This window comes from Solea senegalensis, linkage group LG11, assembly GCF_019176455.1.
Source record: "Solea senegalensis isolate Sse05_10M linkage group LG11, IFAPA_SoseM_1, whole genome shotgun sequence".
Taxonomy (NCBI): Eukaryota; Metazoa; Chordata; class Actinopteri; order Pleuronectiformes; family Soleidae; genus Solea; species Solea senegalensis.
The window spans coordinates 15,887,347-15,906,428 of NC_058031.1; the positions used below are offsets into that span (position 1 = coordinate 15,887,347).

Below are 19,082 nucleotides of genomic sequence, written 5' to 3' on the forward strand. Positions count from 1 at the left end.
TCTTTGACCCGGAAGTAGAAAGAAATCATACGCCGGCAGCGGCTTTCTCTGGACAACCACAAAGGCCATGCTTGATCTAATTTGTATCATGATTAACATATACAGCAGGTATGGAAACATACTCAACCACAATAGTTTACAGAGAGATACAGCACCACCTACGGAGGCGGAGTCACACATACACTGCCGCATGTGTACTTAGTCTTAGTCAGACTACAGCTTTAGTGCGAGTAAACTGTGCATGTAAACGTACTAAGTGATAAGATTGCCCTCTCACCCCCTAAATACACCCCTGGCTGCTTTATTACAAACTGGTTTGAAAAAGGTAGTGATAATGGTTCAGTGGTGAAGTAATTGTGTCCCAGTTTAAAACAGAAATGAACTAGGGGGCCATGTTGTACATTTAGAAAATGAGTCTGCAGGAGCTTGTGACCTTTACCATCACAGCTGGAGGGGTGTTTTATCTGAAAGCCCTTTATCTGATAGACTTTCCATCACAGGAATCATATCTCATTGATTTTCCCAGTGAGCTAATAGTTTAACAGCATTTCGGACAGCATTCACCCCCATTTTGCAGAACTCAGAGTTGCACATAAATATGGTAAGATGCTACCCAGTGTTTAATAAAGCACTCAGCTGCTGGAATGGTAAAATACACAAAAGATCTGCAGCTTGTGGGACTTTGTAAGAAGATGTGGGTTGGTTGCTGCGTGGCAGTAATGTTAACAGGAGCCGTTTCTATAGTAACAGCTCATTAGGAGGCAGTTTGAGCCGTTTGATACTGTCCACGATTAAAGCACATATTGGGGAGGGGATGAAAAGGACAGGAGGAGGTAGGGAACTGTCAGTGGTGGATAAAGGTAGGCAGAGGGTTAGAAGAGGGATGAGAGGGTGGGAATGAGATAAAGATGGAGTAAGTGATAAGAGAATATGTAAGAAAGGCAGAGGTCAGTGATTCTTTGCCGCAATCTCTTGGTGTTACAGTCTTTTTCCCCTCACATCACTGGGTGCTTTGCTCGGAGTGCTGTGTCTGAGTTGTTTCTAATTAAAAGGACTTTAAGTTAGTAGACAGAGTTGATGAATGACAAGAGCTGCCCAGAAGAGTCTCCACTTTGTTCTCATGCCTGCTGCTGATGGACGCCTCCAAATGTGAATGTTTGGGTAAATCATCACATGGGATCTAATCACAGAGGCATTCTGCCCTGTGGCGAACTGGGCTGCACTAGGAACTTGGTTACTAATTGCCCCTTTTCCCCATTTGGAGAAGGTTGTCTTTCCCCTTCACCCGAGCCATCTCCATCCACCCTCCCTCCTCATTCCACACCCTGCCTTTCGTGTTCCCACCCTACGGCAAAGGGAGAGTCATAGTGTGCCATGTCACCCTGTGAATGTGTAACGCCAGGCCCGGGGCTGACTTGGCCTTGCTTGTCCTCATTTCCAGTCTCACACTGAGCGTCGCTTCAACCTTTTACATCGACTGTACAAGGAGAGGGTTGGGGTTGTTGTTTTTTTATGCAGGGGCTGCATTAACAGTTTCACTGATGGTATGTGACTAATAAAGACAACCATCTATGGTATTCAAGGACAGCACTATTCTCCACTTGATTTTTTTCAATGTTTTAGTTACGAGGTTGCACCAGATGAATTGCTGCAGGAAGCAGGGCTGACAAGTGAAAGTGAAGCACACAGTTGCATTAAAATAAAATAAAAATGCTTAGGGACGCAAAAAAGATGACAGTAAAGGAGAGTCGCTTGAAAATCCTTTGTGGGGTAGTGACTGTTGTATATTTCATTTTTTATGTATATTCAAAAAATGAGTGTATTATAGATAATAAGATATGTTGATTTGTTGAGTTTTATGTGAGTGTGTGAGTATGTATAGTGAAGCCCAGGAAGTAGCCCTAAAGTTCAATGGGTCAACTCGGTTTGAATGGAAGTCTATGGCAAAATGAGTCTACTTCTCACTTGAATTCTTGTTATTATTGTTATTATTATTATTATTATTGTTATTGTTATTTTCCAGAGGAGTTAATGGTCTCAATTACTAATATTATGTAGATTTCTGGATGGCATGTGACTCACTTTGTCTGCAGTGGCATGTTGACAGGAAATGGTGCCAGTTTCAAGCCATCAGAGTTCACATCCCCTGAGTATGACCAATATATGACGTGATGCCCCCGCAGTTCATTTCACCAATAAAGAAACACTATGGAAACAGCCAGAGTGGAACGGTTCTACGTCACAATAAAAGCATGTCAGATAAACTAGATATTAAAGTTAAGGGTTTCTCATACATTGAGCAATTTAAGAACACAGCGCAACGGTTATTGTACATTCATCTCCCTGCCTGTGCGGCTCTCTCTCTCCCTCTCACTCACACACAGACAGAGATGCATGCATGCAGCCATGCACACACACACACACACACACACACACACACACACACACACAGAATGACATCTGACCCTTCTCTTCGCACATAATGCATACAGTACATCACATATCAAACGATAATGCAAAGAAGAGGGACAGTCTATGTCTGTACATCAGTCATTGTTATGTGTCTATGTGCCTCATGTCCACATTTGTCCTTCATTTCCCCTGACAAACTTAATGAAGCGTTCCTATATCTGTCTCAGACGTCTCCGTTTACTTCTGTAGTCACAACGAGGATTGCAATTGAGCCATTTTTAGAAATTGCTGAACCTTTTTCCCCCACAATGTGACAATTTTGTAACCATGCACATTTCCCTCCCAGCTCTGCCATCACAACCAAGTCTTTGTATATGACAGTATTTTCAAATGTGGAGAAAATCACGTGGAAAGTCTCTCGGGGAGTGAGGCAAAGTGAATAGTGTGAACAAACTGCTGTAATTATCCCCCGACACCCGCCATGCTCTTTTTCGAGGCATCTGGAGAGCTGCAAACAGGGGGAGCTGGGAAATGAGAGCATGCGACCCCACTCGCACTACTCCACTCAGTATCAAAAACCCTCAGAATGTGAAAATCAGTCCAAGCCCAAAATAACCATGTCAGTTTCTATCAAAGTAATTTCACAGAGCCTCGCAGTCCATGCTATTCTCTCTTATTTTTAACTGGTCCAGTCCAGCCATTTGGACATTACCAGGACGTCAATGTTTTTAAAATGGATCGGGTGGGGCCCACTGAAACAGACGCACGAAGGGTATCTAATGAGTTAAATGTCTAAATTCAATTTTGTACAATACAGCGTTCAATCTCATCGTTGTGTCAGGCCATGATGAATCTCCATTAAACGTTACATGCTCAGACACGACCACTCATGGCAGCAGCCGTCTCTGGGGAAATTTTCAATCTGAGCCGAGATCCCATCAGTTCTCGCAAATAAATAAATACATGAATAAATCCTCACGCTTGAAACGTATGCTGTCACCACCTTCCTGAAAAATGGCCACATCATTATCATTAAACAGAAAAATTGTTTATATTATGCTATTAACACAACAACAACAACAACAACAGCAACAGCAACAGCAACTACTATGCCTGTTACCACTACTGCTGCTAGTTAAAAACAATAAAGAGCAGATTTAGTTACTTGAGTTGCACAAAACCGAACAGAGAACTGCTAAAAATTAGGGAAATAAAATAAAATGAAATATAACATTCTAAAAATAATACAAAAACATCAATAAAAAATCAGTTTGGAGCCATGAGGATGATATTGTATGATTAAAGTGACCTAAAAAGTTGAAGGTGAAAACAGAGCTTACTTCTTGAGAAAGCAAACATCTAATTTAATTTGAAATCTTTGAAGACTTTAAATGTGATTTCAGGAAAAGGATTTTGCTTCTATCAAAAAAGACCTGTTCCCCTTTGATCCTCAGCTTACCACACAATCACATGTAGACGTCTGAGTTTTGGTAAATCATCATTTCCTATTTTGACATTCCAGCTGCAAAGTTAAATGCCCGTAAGTAAGTAAGTAAAATTAAAATGATACTACAACGTTTAAGAAGAGCAAGATGTCAAAGTAACAGTGGATTTAATTCCTAATCATCTTGTGTGGTTCTTGTTACAAGACACACTGCGTTTGAGAGCAAACAGCACTTTCTGATTATACTCCTACACTTTTGGCTGGCATAAATGGAGATGGTGGTACGAGCCTTTTTGGCCAAAGCAGCAATCAGCAAGCAGACCTATTGATTTTCTGTAACATGAGAAATACAAAAAAGCGGCTCGGAGAGAATGACTAAGGCAGCTGGAGTGTCAAGAGAAACATCTGAATATCTTTAAATGAGCATACGTTCACAAATGTGAAACAGATGCCATCCTCTTCCTCACTTCTCTCAGTTACAACCCACCCATGCAACCCAAGATGTCACACTTTCTGTGAGAAACTCACCAACAACTGTTTGCGGCGTCCCACATGACACAAGCTGCCGCAGGGCCTAATGTGTGGTGCAGTCCGACACAGGTGCAGGATTGTGAGTGTCTGTGTCCACAATGTGATCTCTGCTGCAATAAGTAACTAATGGGTTTCAGGCTTTATTTTTATTGTGAAACTGTGATTTCCTGCTAACAGTGTTGTCTCGTGCTTTAAATCGTCAGCAAGCTTTTAGTGTGACAAAGTGTTGAGTAAACAAGAGATGCACCATATATTCGGCACGATATCGGCAGATAAATAGGCCGCAACCTGTTTATTTATTTTGCTCAATGAAGAAAATGTATAGCGACATCTGCTGCAACATGAGTATGAACAACATGAATATTTAATTTAACTACAGAAGAGACTAAATTGCATAGGGAAAAAAACTATATACATATCAGTTATCGGCTCAAGCACTTCCAATATATCGGCAAAGAGTCCAATATCTTGCCTCCCTACAGTAAACCTTTCAATAATACATTAGTTTGATATATATATATTCTCAGCTGCTTAACCCAACATCTGCATATTCAGTCTCAAGTGCTGTACTCACCACCTGCAGTCTTAAAAAGGTGGCTGCTGTAGTTTGTAGTGTATTCTCTTACAGTTTGGTGAGTTCTCCCTCCCTATCTTCACTAACATGTGGTTTCATCCAGTTCAGTGTTTCCAAAACTTTTTTTGTACGGGGACCCAGTTTGTGAAGATGACAAACTATTGGGACCCGAATCATAAATGAATTATGACTGCCATCGCCAAACAATCTATGTTTGAATGTTTCATTTTATTGAAGGTGTAAATCCCAGTAGTTGGTAATGACCAACCTGGATCACACTGTTCAGTTCCAGTAATAATCTCTCCTTTTAAAATCACTTTAGAGAGAAATGGGCTTAATGGACCGTGAACTGTGGCAGGATGTGACTCAGCATTTCTACGGTCCTGCTAGGACATTCTGCGCATGCTAATGGAATCAAACGTTGCTTGTGTTTGACGCAGGTGTGACCATGAAGCTGATGGACGAGGTCGCCGGCATAGTGGCATTCCGACACTGCGAGACAAACATTGTCACCGCCTCTGTGGATGCCATCAACTTCCATCAGAAGATCAAGAAAGGTGAGGATGACACAAAGACTCCAATTAGAGCTGTGGATCAGTGATACATGCAGATGTCTCTACAGCTTTAAATAACCCATACCTGCGTTATACAGAATGCTGTTGTGCTGGTACAAGAAGCTGTGACTTCATTTTCCCTGAAGCTGCTTTTGCCCACAAGTGAACTCTAAAACTCATCACACCCATTACAGCATCATGTGTAAAAACTCAGCAGTCCTCAGACAGTCTTGTAGCCACACTGTTGCTAATCAAAACCACTTGTGCTGCTATATCTGGACAAACACATCGGTGTTATGACTTAACTATTTTCCATTACTTAGATTTGTTTGAGTTATTTCCCCACCGAGAGAAAGTAAGAACCCAAGTCTAAGTCTTTCATTCATTTAGTTTTGTTTATTTTCTGCATCTACGCAGCAACAGATGCCGTGTATATTCTGATTTTCTTTTCTTTGGGACGACACAGATGATGCTTTACGGACGGTTACTGTGAAATCAGTAATCCAACACAGATCAAACATACTCTACAGTGCAGACACACACACACCCTCAAATATAAAACTGTTACTCAAAGTGCTGGAATCCAAACACGCTAAAAGTGAGTGAAAACAGTTTTCTCAACAGTGAATTACATAGGTTTATCTGAGCTCAGTGTTTGTGCTATCTGTTCATGCACTGACCATGAGCTGATCCAGACGTCCAGATGTTTTGATTATCTCAGGATATGATGTTAACAATGGACCAACTACATCGCTTTCTATCATTGGAATATAAAGGGGGCAAGACAACCTTTATGTACGAGCTGCCGAGTCCAACTGTGATTGCATCACATTTGCAGCACATGCATTTTCAAACACTTTCCATTTTGTTCAACGGTAATAAATCATTCATTCCAAAAGTATCTTTACAGGTAAGATGGAGGGGGATGTGGCCCTGAAGGTTTTATTAGGTTTTCAGATCAGAAATCTGAACAGTACAGATGAGACTCATGTCCACATCTCCATCACTCCAGCTGCCTCCATCTGTCCTCTGAGCTCTCAGTCTTCCACAGTGACTTAGGTATTTTCCATTTTGCTTAAGGTGGTCAGGTCTCACAATTCCATTGTCATCCTAATACTTGCTTGCTGATTCCATTTGTATTGTGATTCTGATTTATTATGAATCTACATAACTGCAATTCTTAGTACTGCGATTTTTTTTTCCTCCATGAACCAAAATCGAATTATACTGATAACATAACACACAAGTCACAGTTACAGTGATATAGTATGTCAATTTATGAAATGTTCACAAATAACCCTAACCCGGATTTGACCCTTTTTTGGGCCAGTTCTTCCCCGTGGGCCATACATTTGACATCCTTGCTTTAAGCTCTTTCTATTCACCAAGCTTGTAGGGATATCGCTAAACTATTTTTATAATAGTCTAAAAAGAAAACAAAATCAAGATATATGGATTCTTAGTTTTTTCCTGCCCCTAGAGACGTGCGTGTACCAAAAACAAACCAAAAACAAAAACAGACAATAATTGCAGCTGCATCTCTACATTTATTTAGTAATTTTCTCAGGTTTATTCCCTTCCTTTTTGACTTTAAACCATAGCCAGTTAATTATAGATAAGAGGTATCATTTCCTGCACAGATTCAGCAGAGTTGCTTCTAAATTTCACATTTTGCACTTTTTTTTTTTATCACGGGGAGAAGAAAATTTGATTGAATAAATATATAGTAGGTGAGAATAGTAGGGTTTTAAATCTTCAATAAATATGGCCCACCACAACTAAAGGAAGCTTGGTCTTTTTTTTTTTAGTTAACTGTCGAGGATATATATTAAATTCTGTCCTTAATATGTTCTCTTCTTAGACAATCGCCATTTTAGTTTCAATGTTCCTGGGAAGGAGAATAATATCAACAAACACAGTACAGTATTTTCCATTGTGAGTGAGGACCACACACCAGCAGACAAATGGACTAAATGAACATTAAGGGAGATGGAAAACTATAGGTCCAGAACATTAAACACACCGAGGTCTCTGTCTGTACATGGCTCATGTGGAGGATGTTGAGACGATTTGTTTATGGCTTTTTGGAGGTCCCGCTGTGTCGAGCTTGAGCAGCCCACTCATCTAATTGCACAGATTTTTCAGTCATGTGGGGTTCAGCAGCAGAAGAAAGTCCCTGCAGAGCACAGCAGAGACAAAGACAATGACACATTTAATGGAATAAACTATTTTACCAGACCCAACTTTTAAGAGTTAGAAGAAATCCACCAGGCGCCGCACATTTATGGACGATAAAGGATCAATAATAAAGACCACATTTGATCAGTTGTGCATATCAGAGATTCTCAGAGGTCCTGTGTTGAACTGATGCCGAACAAATGTCCACTAAAATGCAGAGAAGCATTATCTTTAACTTCCATTCATATCACATTGTGAGGCATGAAGATGAGTGTTTAAAACGTTAGAAAATGGCACATCATAGTGTGTGAATCTACCTGCACAATGAAGTGTTGGGTGAAGTTTTACTGAACAATTTTGAACTAAGAATAAGTCATTGAGTTGCTCTTCATTGATGTACCACAGTCATGTTGAGTGAAGTGCCCAGAGGAGGAAAAAAAAAAGACTGAGAAGACAGGGAATACAACTTCAATAGGTGGATGTTAGATGAAAGGAGGGGGAGAGAAAGAGATACACAATGGAAACATAATGCATATTCATAAGGTTTGCATTTGTTTGTTCATCTAAAATCTATTTTTATTGATCCAGCTTGATTTGCACAGGAGACACTCTGGGTAAATTTGCAGCCTGGGATTTGAGGAAATCCAAGCTGAAGCTTTTTGTGGCTTATTACTGTCAAAGTCCACTGCTGCTGCGTGTCACTCTCACCATGACCAATGGAACCTCCTCCCACCGTCACAACCGTTTAAAGACTCTTACTTGTTGACAGTAGTGTAACGTATGTAAAAGGGAAAAAAATAATGATGTTTGCTACCAATAGGCCCCTTAAATTATAACCAATGTGGAGACACAGTAATGGTTTGAACAATGCCATGTGCACGCCTGTAATCTGAGCTACTGAATCAGAATCAGAAACAGATTTATAGCAACGTAAGTAATAAACATACGAGGAATTTGATTTGGTACTTTGGTGCATGAGACAACACAATATAACATACAGACAACACAATACAAAAAGAGAACTTCAACATTTAGATAAAGATCTGCTGGTAGATCGTTTGAGCTGCAGTGGACTATGTTGCTAATAAAAAACTTGATTTTACTAAATGCAACAGTTTCTCACATTAAGGAAAAGGTGCAGTACTGTACTTTCTTTGATGGTCAATAAACAAAAGAAAAAGAAATACTTTTGTCCAATGTGTTTCTGGAGAAGTTGTGAAAAACAAGGGCTGAATATCACATTTACTTTTCTCTGGCCACTACCAAATACAAAAACATGTGCGTATAAAAACATTTATAACAGCAAACAAAACACCACTCACTCAATTTCTTGAACTTGTTTTTGTAAATCTATGGCTCATTGCAGTCCCAGCTTAGTGCATGTAACAATGCAACTCAGTATGGACTCTCCTCACAGCAGATTAGTTCCTTGGAGATGGGGCCTCTGCCAGTTTTTCATGTTGGCTGACCTTCAGTGTTCCACAAGTCCATGATCTACTTTCTGAATAAATCAATTATTAATCCTGAAGGTCTTTAAAAAAATAACCCAGTCTTTTCAAGGCTCATTTTTTGGTGTAATATCACTGAGCTGTTTATACTTCAGTACACCTGCACCACAGCTGGAACCTGAAACCTGAGACAGGCTGCTGACACTTTTATCTAAATAGTCCTCTACACAGTTCCAGCACGTTCTTTTATTTTTTGCTTTTCCTTTAGCGATAGTACCTGGCACCTTTGTTTTTTTAGTACCTGTTTTGGCGAGGTTCCACGTGAGCTGAGGCAATACTAAATATGGCCACTGATTAGACAGAGTGCAGAGCATTAACACGAAGTCCGACACAAGAGTCAAACTGAACAAACGGCGAACTGTAGATCAGTTAAAAAGACTTGAAGTCATTAACATTTAAGCATTTAGCAGACGCTTTTATCCAAAGCGACTTACAGAAGAGGAATCAGCTACATAGAAGTTGTTCCACTAGATAAGAACAGTCACTAGTCACTAGTCACTAGTTTGTGCGCGTTACGTTTATAATGGCATCACTGCCGTTTCATGCAGCTGTGCTATGATGACTGCGCCCATGTTGAGGAAGTACTATATTGTAATGGAAAACGATACCAAACCAAGTAGAGTCATGCTGTGCTGTGCTGTGTCGTGCTGGTACTGTATAGTGGAAAAGCTCCAAAAAAACAACTATTAAAGGCCTGCAGTATGTCAGTCTACAGTATGTGCACATACTCCCGTTTCAGAGTTTTATCAGGGATATTCATTGATAATGCTTTTTAAAATATACTGTAATGCTGATGTAATATTATAAGCTACTTATCTGGTAGAGGTCAGCAATCATTTTTAATTATTATAGCTTATTCAGAGCTGTCATATTTTCTGAACCTGATTCTGTGAGCTGAGGGAGTCGCGTCTAAGGCTTTTACAATAATGGATGTGACTTTTATTTTGCCCAGAAATACAAGCCTTGGAAGGTCCCGCCTCTGGTACACAATTTGTGGTGTAGACACAGTGTCCTTCAGGAAAATGTAGTCAACACTGTTAAAGAGGGAGAAAATAATGTTGGCTAGAGCCATGTATTTATGAAAAAGACTGAATCAGTTGATGCAGAATGGTTTATTCAAACATTTCAACACAAAATTTTCTCCTACTTGTTTGCTTCTGTTTAGCATAAAAGCAGCATCTCTTTCTCTGGCCTTACTGACCCAACCCATCAAAAGGATGTTTCACACACAAAAAGCTTTTCAGGCCTCTGAGGATGTTTTCCTAAGCTGAAACGTTAGTACAGTAATTCCTATTTGTTGATGTTTTCCATCAACCTTTTTTTATTGTCAGAGGAAGTGTGCTAACACTTTGGTTTTTGAAAATGTGCCAATAAAAGTCTGTTGGAAAAGTTTTAAGAGCTGTATTTCAGTGCGGCAACTTACCACGTTTAGAGACAGTGTTGTTTTCACTTGTTGTTGACACATCATTGTTTGTTAAGGTCATTTTTATGTTATTTTTCTCTTTTATGAGATCTTGGTCATGTACTTAGGATCTTTCTTCTCAGGATAACACCTCCTCTCATTGTTTCTATGGCAACAGATGCAATAATACTGTACAGCCTGAGGAGAGAGAATAAGGAACCATATGAGCAGGGCACCGTAATATTACTTGACTTTTGTCCCAAATCCCTGTAGCAACAAAAGGTGATGAGCAGTCATTTTTGATGAGTGAAACATTAATGCATTAGATGGAGCTCGGGCTGAAATCAGAAGCAAGGGTAGCAAAAGCTCAGGATAAGTAATGTCCCCAACATTAGCATCTTTAGAATGGTTTTACTTAAATGAACTGTTCAGTTCTGCTTTAACCTTCAAAGACACATCCTGAATTTTAATGCTGATTTTCACTCGGTGAGTCAGTGGAACAGACTTCATGAGGTTCATGAGGTTTACATTTGCCACAGGTGACGTTATCTATATTCAGCTTCTTTCATGTGCATGTGTTTCTAGTTTGATTTCTATTGATATTACTCAACATCTAGATTCTACAACTAATTGAACACTACAATATTATTATTATGTGGATGGCTGGAGGACAAAGTAGCTTTTATGACACATTATACTTTCAGAATATGAAAAGTATTTTAGTCTTGTCATTTTAATGTCCAACATAGTTTTCTTATCTCACTTTTCTTTTGTCCAAGGCGCTGTGGTGACCGTGACGGGCCGCCTCACCTTTGTCAGTAGCAGGTCAATGGAAATCGAAGTGTTGGTAGATGTTTCCCCGCTGATCGCGACAGAAAAAGGGAAGTATCATGCCGTCTCTGCCTTCTTCACCTTCATCTCCCTGGATAAGGACAATAAGCCGCTCCCTGTTCCTCCTCTTAAGGTTGGTACCAATCACACTCTGCTTTCTGAAGCTTCTCAATCATTGCTTAAATTCTATAAATAGGACTTTCACACAAAATGTGTACCCTTCTTATTTTACAGAGAAGATATGATTTAGCAGTTTGATATTTTGATGTCAAAGTGACATGACACTGTGCTTTTGAAGGTCATTAGCAATGAAAATCTACATCGACGCTGTAATGCAACAGCTTCATTTTCAACCCAACCCAACGTAATCGCTGACTAAATGTCATTGTGGTCTTATTTAATCTTCTCTTTTGTCATCGCACCAGTCTTTTTGGTCGGTGACATCTGTGACTTTTGGAAAGGTCACAGAGTGAGAGATACTGTCCTTTATTTGGCAGTTCTGCCTTTTAGTGTCTTTTCACCGCATTAAATCCTTATATCCTCTGTTTAAATCAGCATATTAAATGATTTCCTGGTGCCATTCACTCACTGCCTAACGACACCTTTAAAACTCCATTCTTCCTCAAATCCCCAAAGAAAAGATACTGTTGATGGTCATTGATTTTAACATTTATTTCATTTCAATGATAATAACGATCCCTTGGTATTTTCTCTACCTCGGTTGAAAAGCTGTTTTATTAGACTTTTTTCTCTGCTGTTATGAATCAGTTTTTTTGGGTTTTTTTTATTTGGTAATGATGACAATAGTTTTACATTTCAGTCATCCAAAATCCAGCACAATGGGATTGAGCCGAGTGGGCAGCTCCAGTGAAATGTGATAGATTGATAGTAGCAGGTCATTATTCTGTCAAGTGCACACTTGTACAAAACTCACTGGGTTTGCACCTGAGCCAATCATTAAACTTTGATTATGCGCAAAGTACTAAGTAAGTGCGGGAAAGTCAAGGCGATAAAGTGAGAGCAACGCTGTTTCCTGCACATTTCATTTTACCTTCTTACCTTAATGAACAAACCAAAGAAAAATACACTTTAACACGTCCTTATACTTTCTGAGAACAGAACTGTTTGTACCCGTGTCAGAGTTGTGCATCTAATCTGTGTCCCTGCTGCCTTTTTCTGAAGTGCCTGTAAGTCTCCACATTTCCATATCACAAAGACCCAATGCTTGCTTCACCCATTGTCTGCCTCCCTCTATGAATTCATTACCTGATTTTCCATCTCACTCAAGCTTCTCATGGCTTGTGTTCTAAAGGCAGGGAATTACAGTGATGATGGGAGTCATTGTAATTTCCCTGTTCACCTCAAATTTATGAAAAGAGAGGCTGGGAAAAAAAAACTTTAGTGATGTTAATAATTCATCCTCAATGCTATAAATGGAAATCTAAATGGAGCCCCGGGCTGCCTGCGCTCTGATGTTGCATGTCAGATAAACAAGGGCAGGAATCAAGAAGTTTGTGTGTATGAGTGAGAGAGAAACGTGTGGACAAACGTGTGTGTCAGAGAAAGACAAATAGAGCTCCTCCCTGTGTATGTCTGTATGTGTGACAGGGGGCTTTGTGTGTTGATGTGCCTGAACAGATCACTGAGAACACATGCATGTAATTATTTATATGAGTGAGCGAGGGAAGAATGTCGCGGCTCAATCACTGCTATTTCTGTCTTTGTAACTCTTTACTGAGAGCGTGAACATGGGATGAGGTTGACACAGAATGAGGAGGAGAGGGGACATTTGTAGTCTGTCGAGTCTCCTGGATATAGCTTAGTATCCAGATTATTGCTGGAGGCGCTACTGGAGAAAAGATTATGGGTGGAAGTTCCGGAGCAGATTTTCTGCAGGATTGTGCTGTTCCAGCAGCATCCTGCAGTTTGTATAATCACCTGATGATGAAACTAAAACCCAGGCTTTGTGATGGGGGACACTTATGTGCGAGTATACCAGGGTTCGCGATACATGACGCTCACTTCGGAAACACAACTGACCCTTTTAATACTTAAAACACCTCAGAGCTTTTCAGATTGTTCATCGCGCCACATCGCGGATTATTCGGGAAATACAGACACTGTTGCATCACATTGTTCTAATGTGATATTTATACACAGTAAGGCAGTCTAGCAGTTAAAGTAACTGCTAGACTCTTAGTGTTATATTAACACTAAATGAGTTAAATGAAACACAATTCCCAGATGATTAATGTCCTAGTTAGCGGTGTTAAATAGACACTTTTAGTGTTACCTGACACTGCACGTACTATGTAGATGAAGGCAGAGGAATGATTGCATTATGGTTTAACAGGTGATGTTCCCACATGTTAAATTTCACAATCTCAGTCTGCGGTTAGTTACCATGGAAAACACCATTTCTGCTTCCAGGGACAATTGAAATTATTATTATTGCCAAATACAAAACTGCATTAGGAGATCATGCTGTTATGTTGAATTATGTTATATTATGGTATGTGATCTATATTTTTCATTCAAAAGTATAACCAATGACACCCATATACACAGTTTAAACTGTGGAAGACCTTAGACCTCAGCTCTCTCACCCATGTTTTAAGATGTACTGTGAACATCACACAGTATTTTCATAATATTCCTCTGAGCACCAGGACAATTCTCCTCATCCTCCCCTTTATTTACATTTACAGACTGAATGTCTTATCTTTCTTTCATTCACCTCAAAAATAAACACCCCCGTAAAGCTAAAAATAAACGTCGGACATGACATTGTGGCAGCTTTTGCTCCAGTTGTGTTCTATAAATAGTCTGATCGAAAGAACCGCTTCAGCTATTTTTGACTGCAGGTGCTTTTCCCCCATTCTCTCCTCCTGGCTTTTTCTCAAGTGAGCCTACTGCATTTACTATCTTTAGATTTTCCTCTTTTAGATCTCCCAGGGGTTAGGGACTCTCTCTCTCTCTCTCTCCCTCCCTCCCCCACCATTTCTCTCTTCTTTTCTGTGTCTGTGTGTATGTGGGGGGGTTCTCGATGATCTGTCTCTAATGTAGGCATACTGTGGGTGATGCTGGAGTGGGGAATGAGGACAGCATGAGCAGAAGGGAGGATATCAGGGGGATGCTTTGCCTCTCAGCAGCAGTACCCTTGAAAATCACTGAAATAATAGATGGACATGCTGCGCCAGCACAGATGTAATCAAAAAGCGCCTGAGAGTAACTTGCTGTGTTTTGGATCATTTTAAAGTGTTAGTGGCTGCATCAAGGTTAGAAAAACATCCTTGTTACCAGATGGTCAGCCCTGTGAGTTGATATCCCGGCCAAACTGAGTAGTAGCTGGTGGTGGCAGCGTGAGGATGTAGTGTGGTTACACTGGGCAGAACCAAGTGTGGATGTCTAATATATTGTGAATGAAACTGTGTTTGTTGCCTACAACTGTACAATTACACAATTTACCAATCACCTCTCACTCCCTGTATTTGTCTTGCCTGTCTCCCTCACATTCACCCTCTCCATCAGTCTTGCTTTTCTCCATTTCCCCCTCCTCCTTCCTCCATCTCACCCCATCCTTGCTAGCTCAGGCTCAGCTGGCCTCCCGTGACACAAAAACAAGCCTGGTTGTCATGGCAACTTCCTGTAGTCCACATGAGGTGATGTACATTTATTTTTAGGTGCCTCCCATTCAAGTCAATCAGAGACAAGTTAACAGGTACACTCTCGCCACAGTCGCAGCTATTTCTTCCGCTGTGGTGATCCGAGGCACTGCACGAGAACATATTTACATTTGCTCTCACAGTGCTTCAGGGCATGAATATGTCAAGGATGCTTAATTTTTCATGATATCTTATTCATGAACATGCAAAAGAGCCCTGTGCTCTTCCCTATTTATAACAAAAACAGAATCATATCCACTTCTCAACCTGTTTTGTGAGGAAATGCGACACAACACTTTCTATTTTGACTCTTAGAAAGATGATAGGTGCTGGGTCAATTATATTTGCGTCATATCCCATATCATCACTTTGAAGCCTGTAGATTCACAGTTTTACCTGTGCCGTGACAGTTTTCGAAGCTGGAAGTTCACAGACATCACCTGCTGCAACCAGGCTTTGACGATACCAGCTATCAATCACACGGGTGACCACTCAGATGTGCCACGCATTTCCATCGATTTTCCTCTAAATGGGATCATAATTAACAAAATTGGCTTCATTTTCTATTTTCTAAATCAAGTGAGATGGAGACTCATTTTCTTGCAACTTCCCTGGTGGCAAACTGCTACTTCTGTCCCACTTCCTGGGTTTAATTTTTCAAACCAGAAGACAACATCCATTTTATATAGTCTATGGAAACATGTGTGTGTGTGTCTTTCAGTTTTTTTTGTCCCTCTGTCCTAACCATTTACTGAAGGTTATGACATTGCAGATGAATATTCTTCCTGTGTACTCTTATTTGTGTTATGTGAGGCGCTTATTTACAGCTCAGTGCTACTTTGGAGACACTGGCGTTTGGCAGTGCCACTGATGCCCCGTGTGCCCACTCTAATAACAGCTCGTGCCAACACAAAGGAGCTCCTCTGGCATTTTGCTGGCTTTGTCTGAGCGATTCTTTTTTTTTTTTTTTGAACAAGCCTTGTCCCTGTTCCAGGTTTACACCGTTTGGTTTGTCACTCTGCAGCTAATGGATGACCTGCGTGCCAGGTGAAACAGCTGGTTGTCTTGGCTTTTTGACCATGTTCATACGAAGTACTAGGTGCAAACTTGTCGCTGCTCCCACTGGAATTTTTATTTGTTTGTTCCAGTGTTATCTGTAATAGATAACCTTTGATTTATTTATCCGTTCTTGTAACCCTATTTTTTTATTCTCTCCATTCACACAGTTCTGTGGATGGATGCTTTAGTCTCTTTGGTCCGCACTAAAACTGGTACAGACTCTGATCCATTGACTTGCAGATCTTTGCAGGCAGAACTGTGGAATGTGATATATTATCTCTTCACTCTTGACAAATCAAATATTTAACTACAAATAATGTTTCCAAATTGTTTCTGCGTTGTCTTTCCAAACTGCCTTCACGATACATGATGTCTCAAGTATGATTTATGAGCCACAACATGGCGTCTGTTGATAATAACACAATTATTACAAGTTAGTGCGGAATTGAGTTGCCTTGAACACAATGGAAATAGAAATAAACACACTTAAACACATAAAACAAGCATGCGTGGTGTTTGTGAGGTTGACAGGTTCTGCAGCAGAGAGTCACCGTGTAGTAGCTGGTGATCCTGTGTAATCATAGTTATTAGCAGCGATGGGAATACCAATTACATGGGGACACCAAAAGGACATTTTGAGCATGGCATTGAATTGTCCCATTGAGTTATGCAAATGTGATCCACATTAACATAAACATATGCATGTGCAGTCGAGCAATAGTGTGCCCATAATGCAAACACAGAGACACAAAATGTGTGCTCATACATGGACAGCAAAGTAGAAGAATGTGTGTGAAGTCTTAACAGGGAGTCATTAAAAACCTATAGTAAGAGCTAAAAATAAAAAAAATACTCTCGAGGGACAAGCTGAATAATATTGCATCGCAACACAACAGTAGGTGAGAAAACCTCCTTTTTCATTGAATACATGAAGGAGTTTCCGAAAATAAAAAAGTACATGTAGGTCCTCTGTGGATTTGTCTCTCTAGAGACAGGAGTGAAAAACAGGACAGGGATGTTTTAATAAATTAGACCCCAATAAAACAATAAGACTGGAGCTGTTTTTTTACCTGTTCACTGAAACATCTCAGGCTATAATTCAGTGTATTCTAAAAGTGCAATTAAATAATGAATTAACCGTTCTGTCAACACATACTGGGGCTTTGCACTCGCACTGCCACTTAAATTTAATTTACACATGAGCAGAGGTTCATGTTAACATCTTCCCTCTTGGACAGCTGCTATCTTTAGAACATTGTATTGACTTCTTATCATGTTACGCAGTGAGCTCAAGTAGATGTTTATCATTGGCCACTGCAGAAAAACTCTCTCCACCCATAATAATTTGTCATTATTGCTTATAGTGATTTCATTGTGTTGCGGTTACCCTGCTGCAGTGTCTCACACTCACTGCTCTACTTTCTGTTTGACTGACGCTCACATTTAATTTAATTTACACCCACTAGAGTCTGTGCATATTGATTTAGAATGAGCAAAGGGTACGTTTTAAAATACAAAGAATATGGAACCGTGGTGAATATTTGTCTCTCGCGTTCTCCAATTTTATGTTTTGCTTTGAAAGTCAAGGCTCATGGAATTATTCATCATGGAACGTGTTTGTAGCTCAACCTCACTTTTTCAACATTCTCATCACATTTCAGCTGTGAGCAGGGTCTCTGATAGGATTTTTATTTTTTCTTCTCATATCCGTTACCACCCTGCTCTCTCCAGAAAGTTACGGTGCCATCTGTGAGTGCTGCTGAGTGGCAGGTGCTCTTGACTCAACCGACCACCTGGTGTTTAACAGAAAAGAGCCTCCATGAACAGAAACATTCACTTTTATAGAACGTTTTGTGTGCAAAAAACAAACAAACGTGTGTCTGTGTGCAAGCTCACATACAACATTCCTCCTTGCTCGCTCAGAACAATGTGCAGATGAGGTAGTGGGTGAGCAGGTTGCACCATAATAGTAAGTGTTGACACTGTCACTGGCTATGTTGTTTTAAGTCACGCAGTTGCCAGGCAATCTAATTAAACTGCACAGGCTAGCGAGTGCTTCCTCCCACTAATCAGCAGCCAAACTGAGCTAAGTGAGGGAGAAAGAGAAGATTTGCTCTCCAGGGGCTTGAACATGCTGCTTAGAATTCAAGCTTAAGTGTAAAATGATAATTTACAGCTGCAAATCCACAGGGGCTTGACCAAAAATACTGGTTATAAAAATATAAATACATAAACATGTATTGGGCGGGAATATACATTCATTTGTCTTTTAAGAATTTATTTTAGGACCTTTCTTTGTGAAGTTTGCATGTTCTGCTATTGGGCACGTGAGTTTTCTTCGGGTACTCGGGTTTCCATAGACATGCAAAGGTTAACTGGACACTCTAAATTGACCATAGGTGTGAACGTGAGAGTGAATGGTCGTTCGTCTCTGTGTGTTGACCCTGTGATGGACTGGTGACATGTCCATGGTGTACCCGAACCATCACTCTAAATCAGCAGCTAAATCACCTGCGACCCTCATGAAGAGGATAATGCAGTAGATAATGAATGAATTAACTTTATCTTATTAAGAGCTGTGGGGGCAGAGGGGTCAATCCCAGCTCACTTAAGGAGGTCTGTACATAATCCACAAGAACAGAGAAATGTGTTTCACATGTCTTACTTCACGAGAAACGCAAGTCCTCATAGGGCCCTCCCACTGCAGCACACGCACTTCAAATTTATGACCAATCACGCAATAGCTGTCGAACGCCACACAAGGAAAAAACCTTCTGCCCAGATGACGTGTCGAGAACAAGCTGCGAGAACTCCAAACCAGGGCTGTGAAAAAAAGAAGTCTCAAAGTCTCACCCACAGATGTGCTGTGATAGCTTCCCTTCCTCTATTCCAATAACATCTTATATATCTCCCACTTCAACCCC

The 19,082-nt window shown here is 40.3% G+C and overlaps 1 protein-coding gene across 2 annotated transcripts in view; it reads left to right on the plus strand.

The window, feature by feature from the left end:
• acot7 (acyl-CoA thioesterase 7) overlaps positions 1–19,082 on the plus strand; it is a 100,086-nt gene that overhangs the window by 79,824 nt on the left and 1,180 nt on the right. For both annotated transcript variants that reach the window (XM_044037188.1, XM_044037187.1), the window contains 2 exons: positions 5,402–5,518; positions 11,383–11,567. In XM_044037188.1, coding sequence (XP_043893123.1) covers positions 5,402–5,518; positions 11,383–11,567 — 302 coding nt within the window. The remainder of the gene's footprint in view (positions 1–5,401; positions 5,519–11,382; positions 11,568–19,082) is intronic.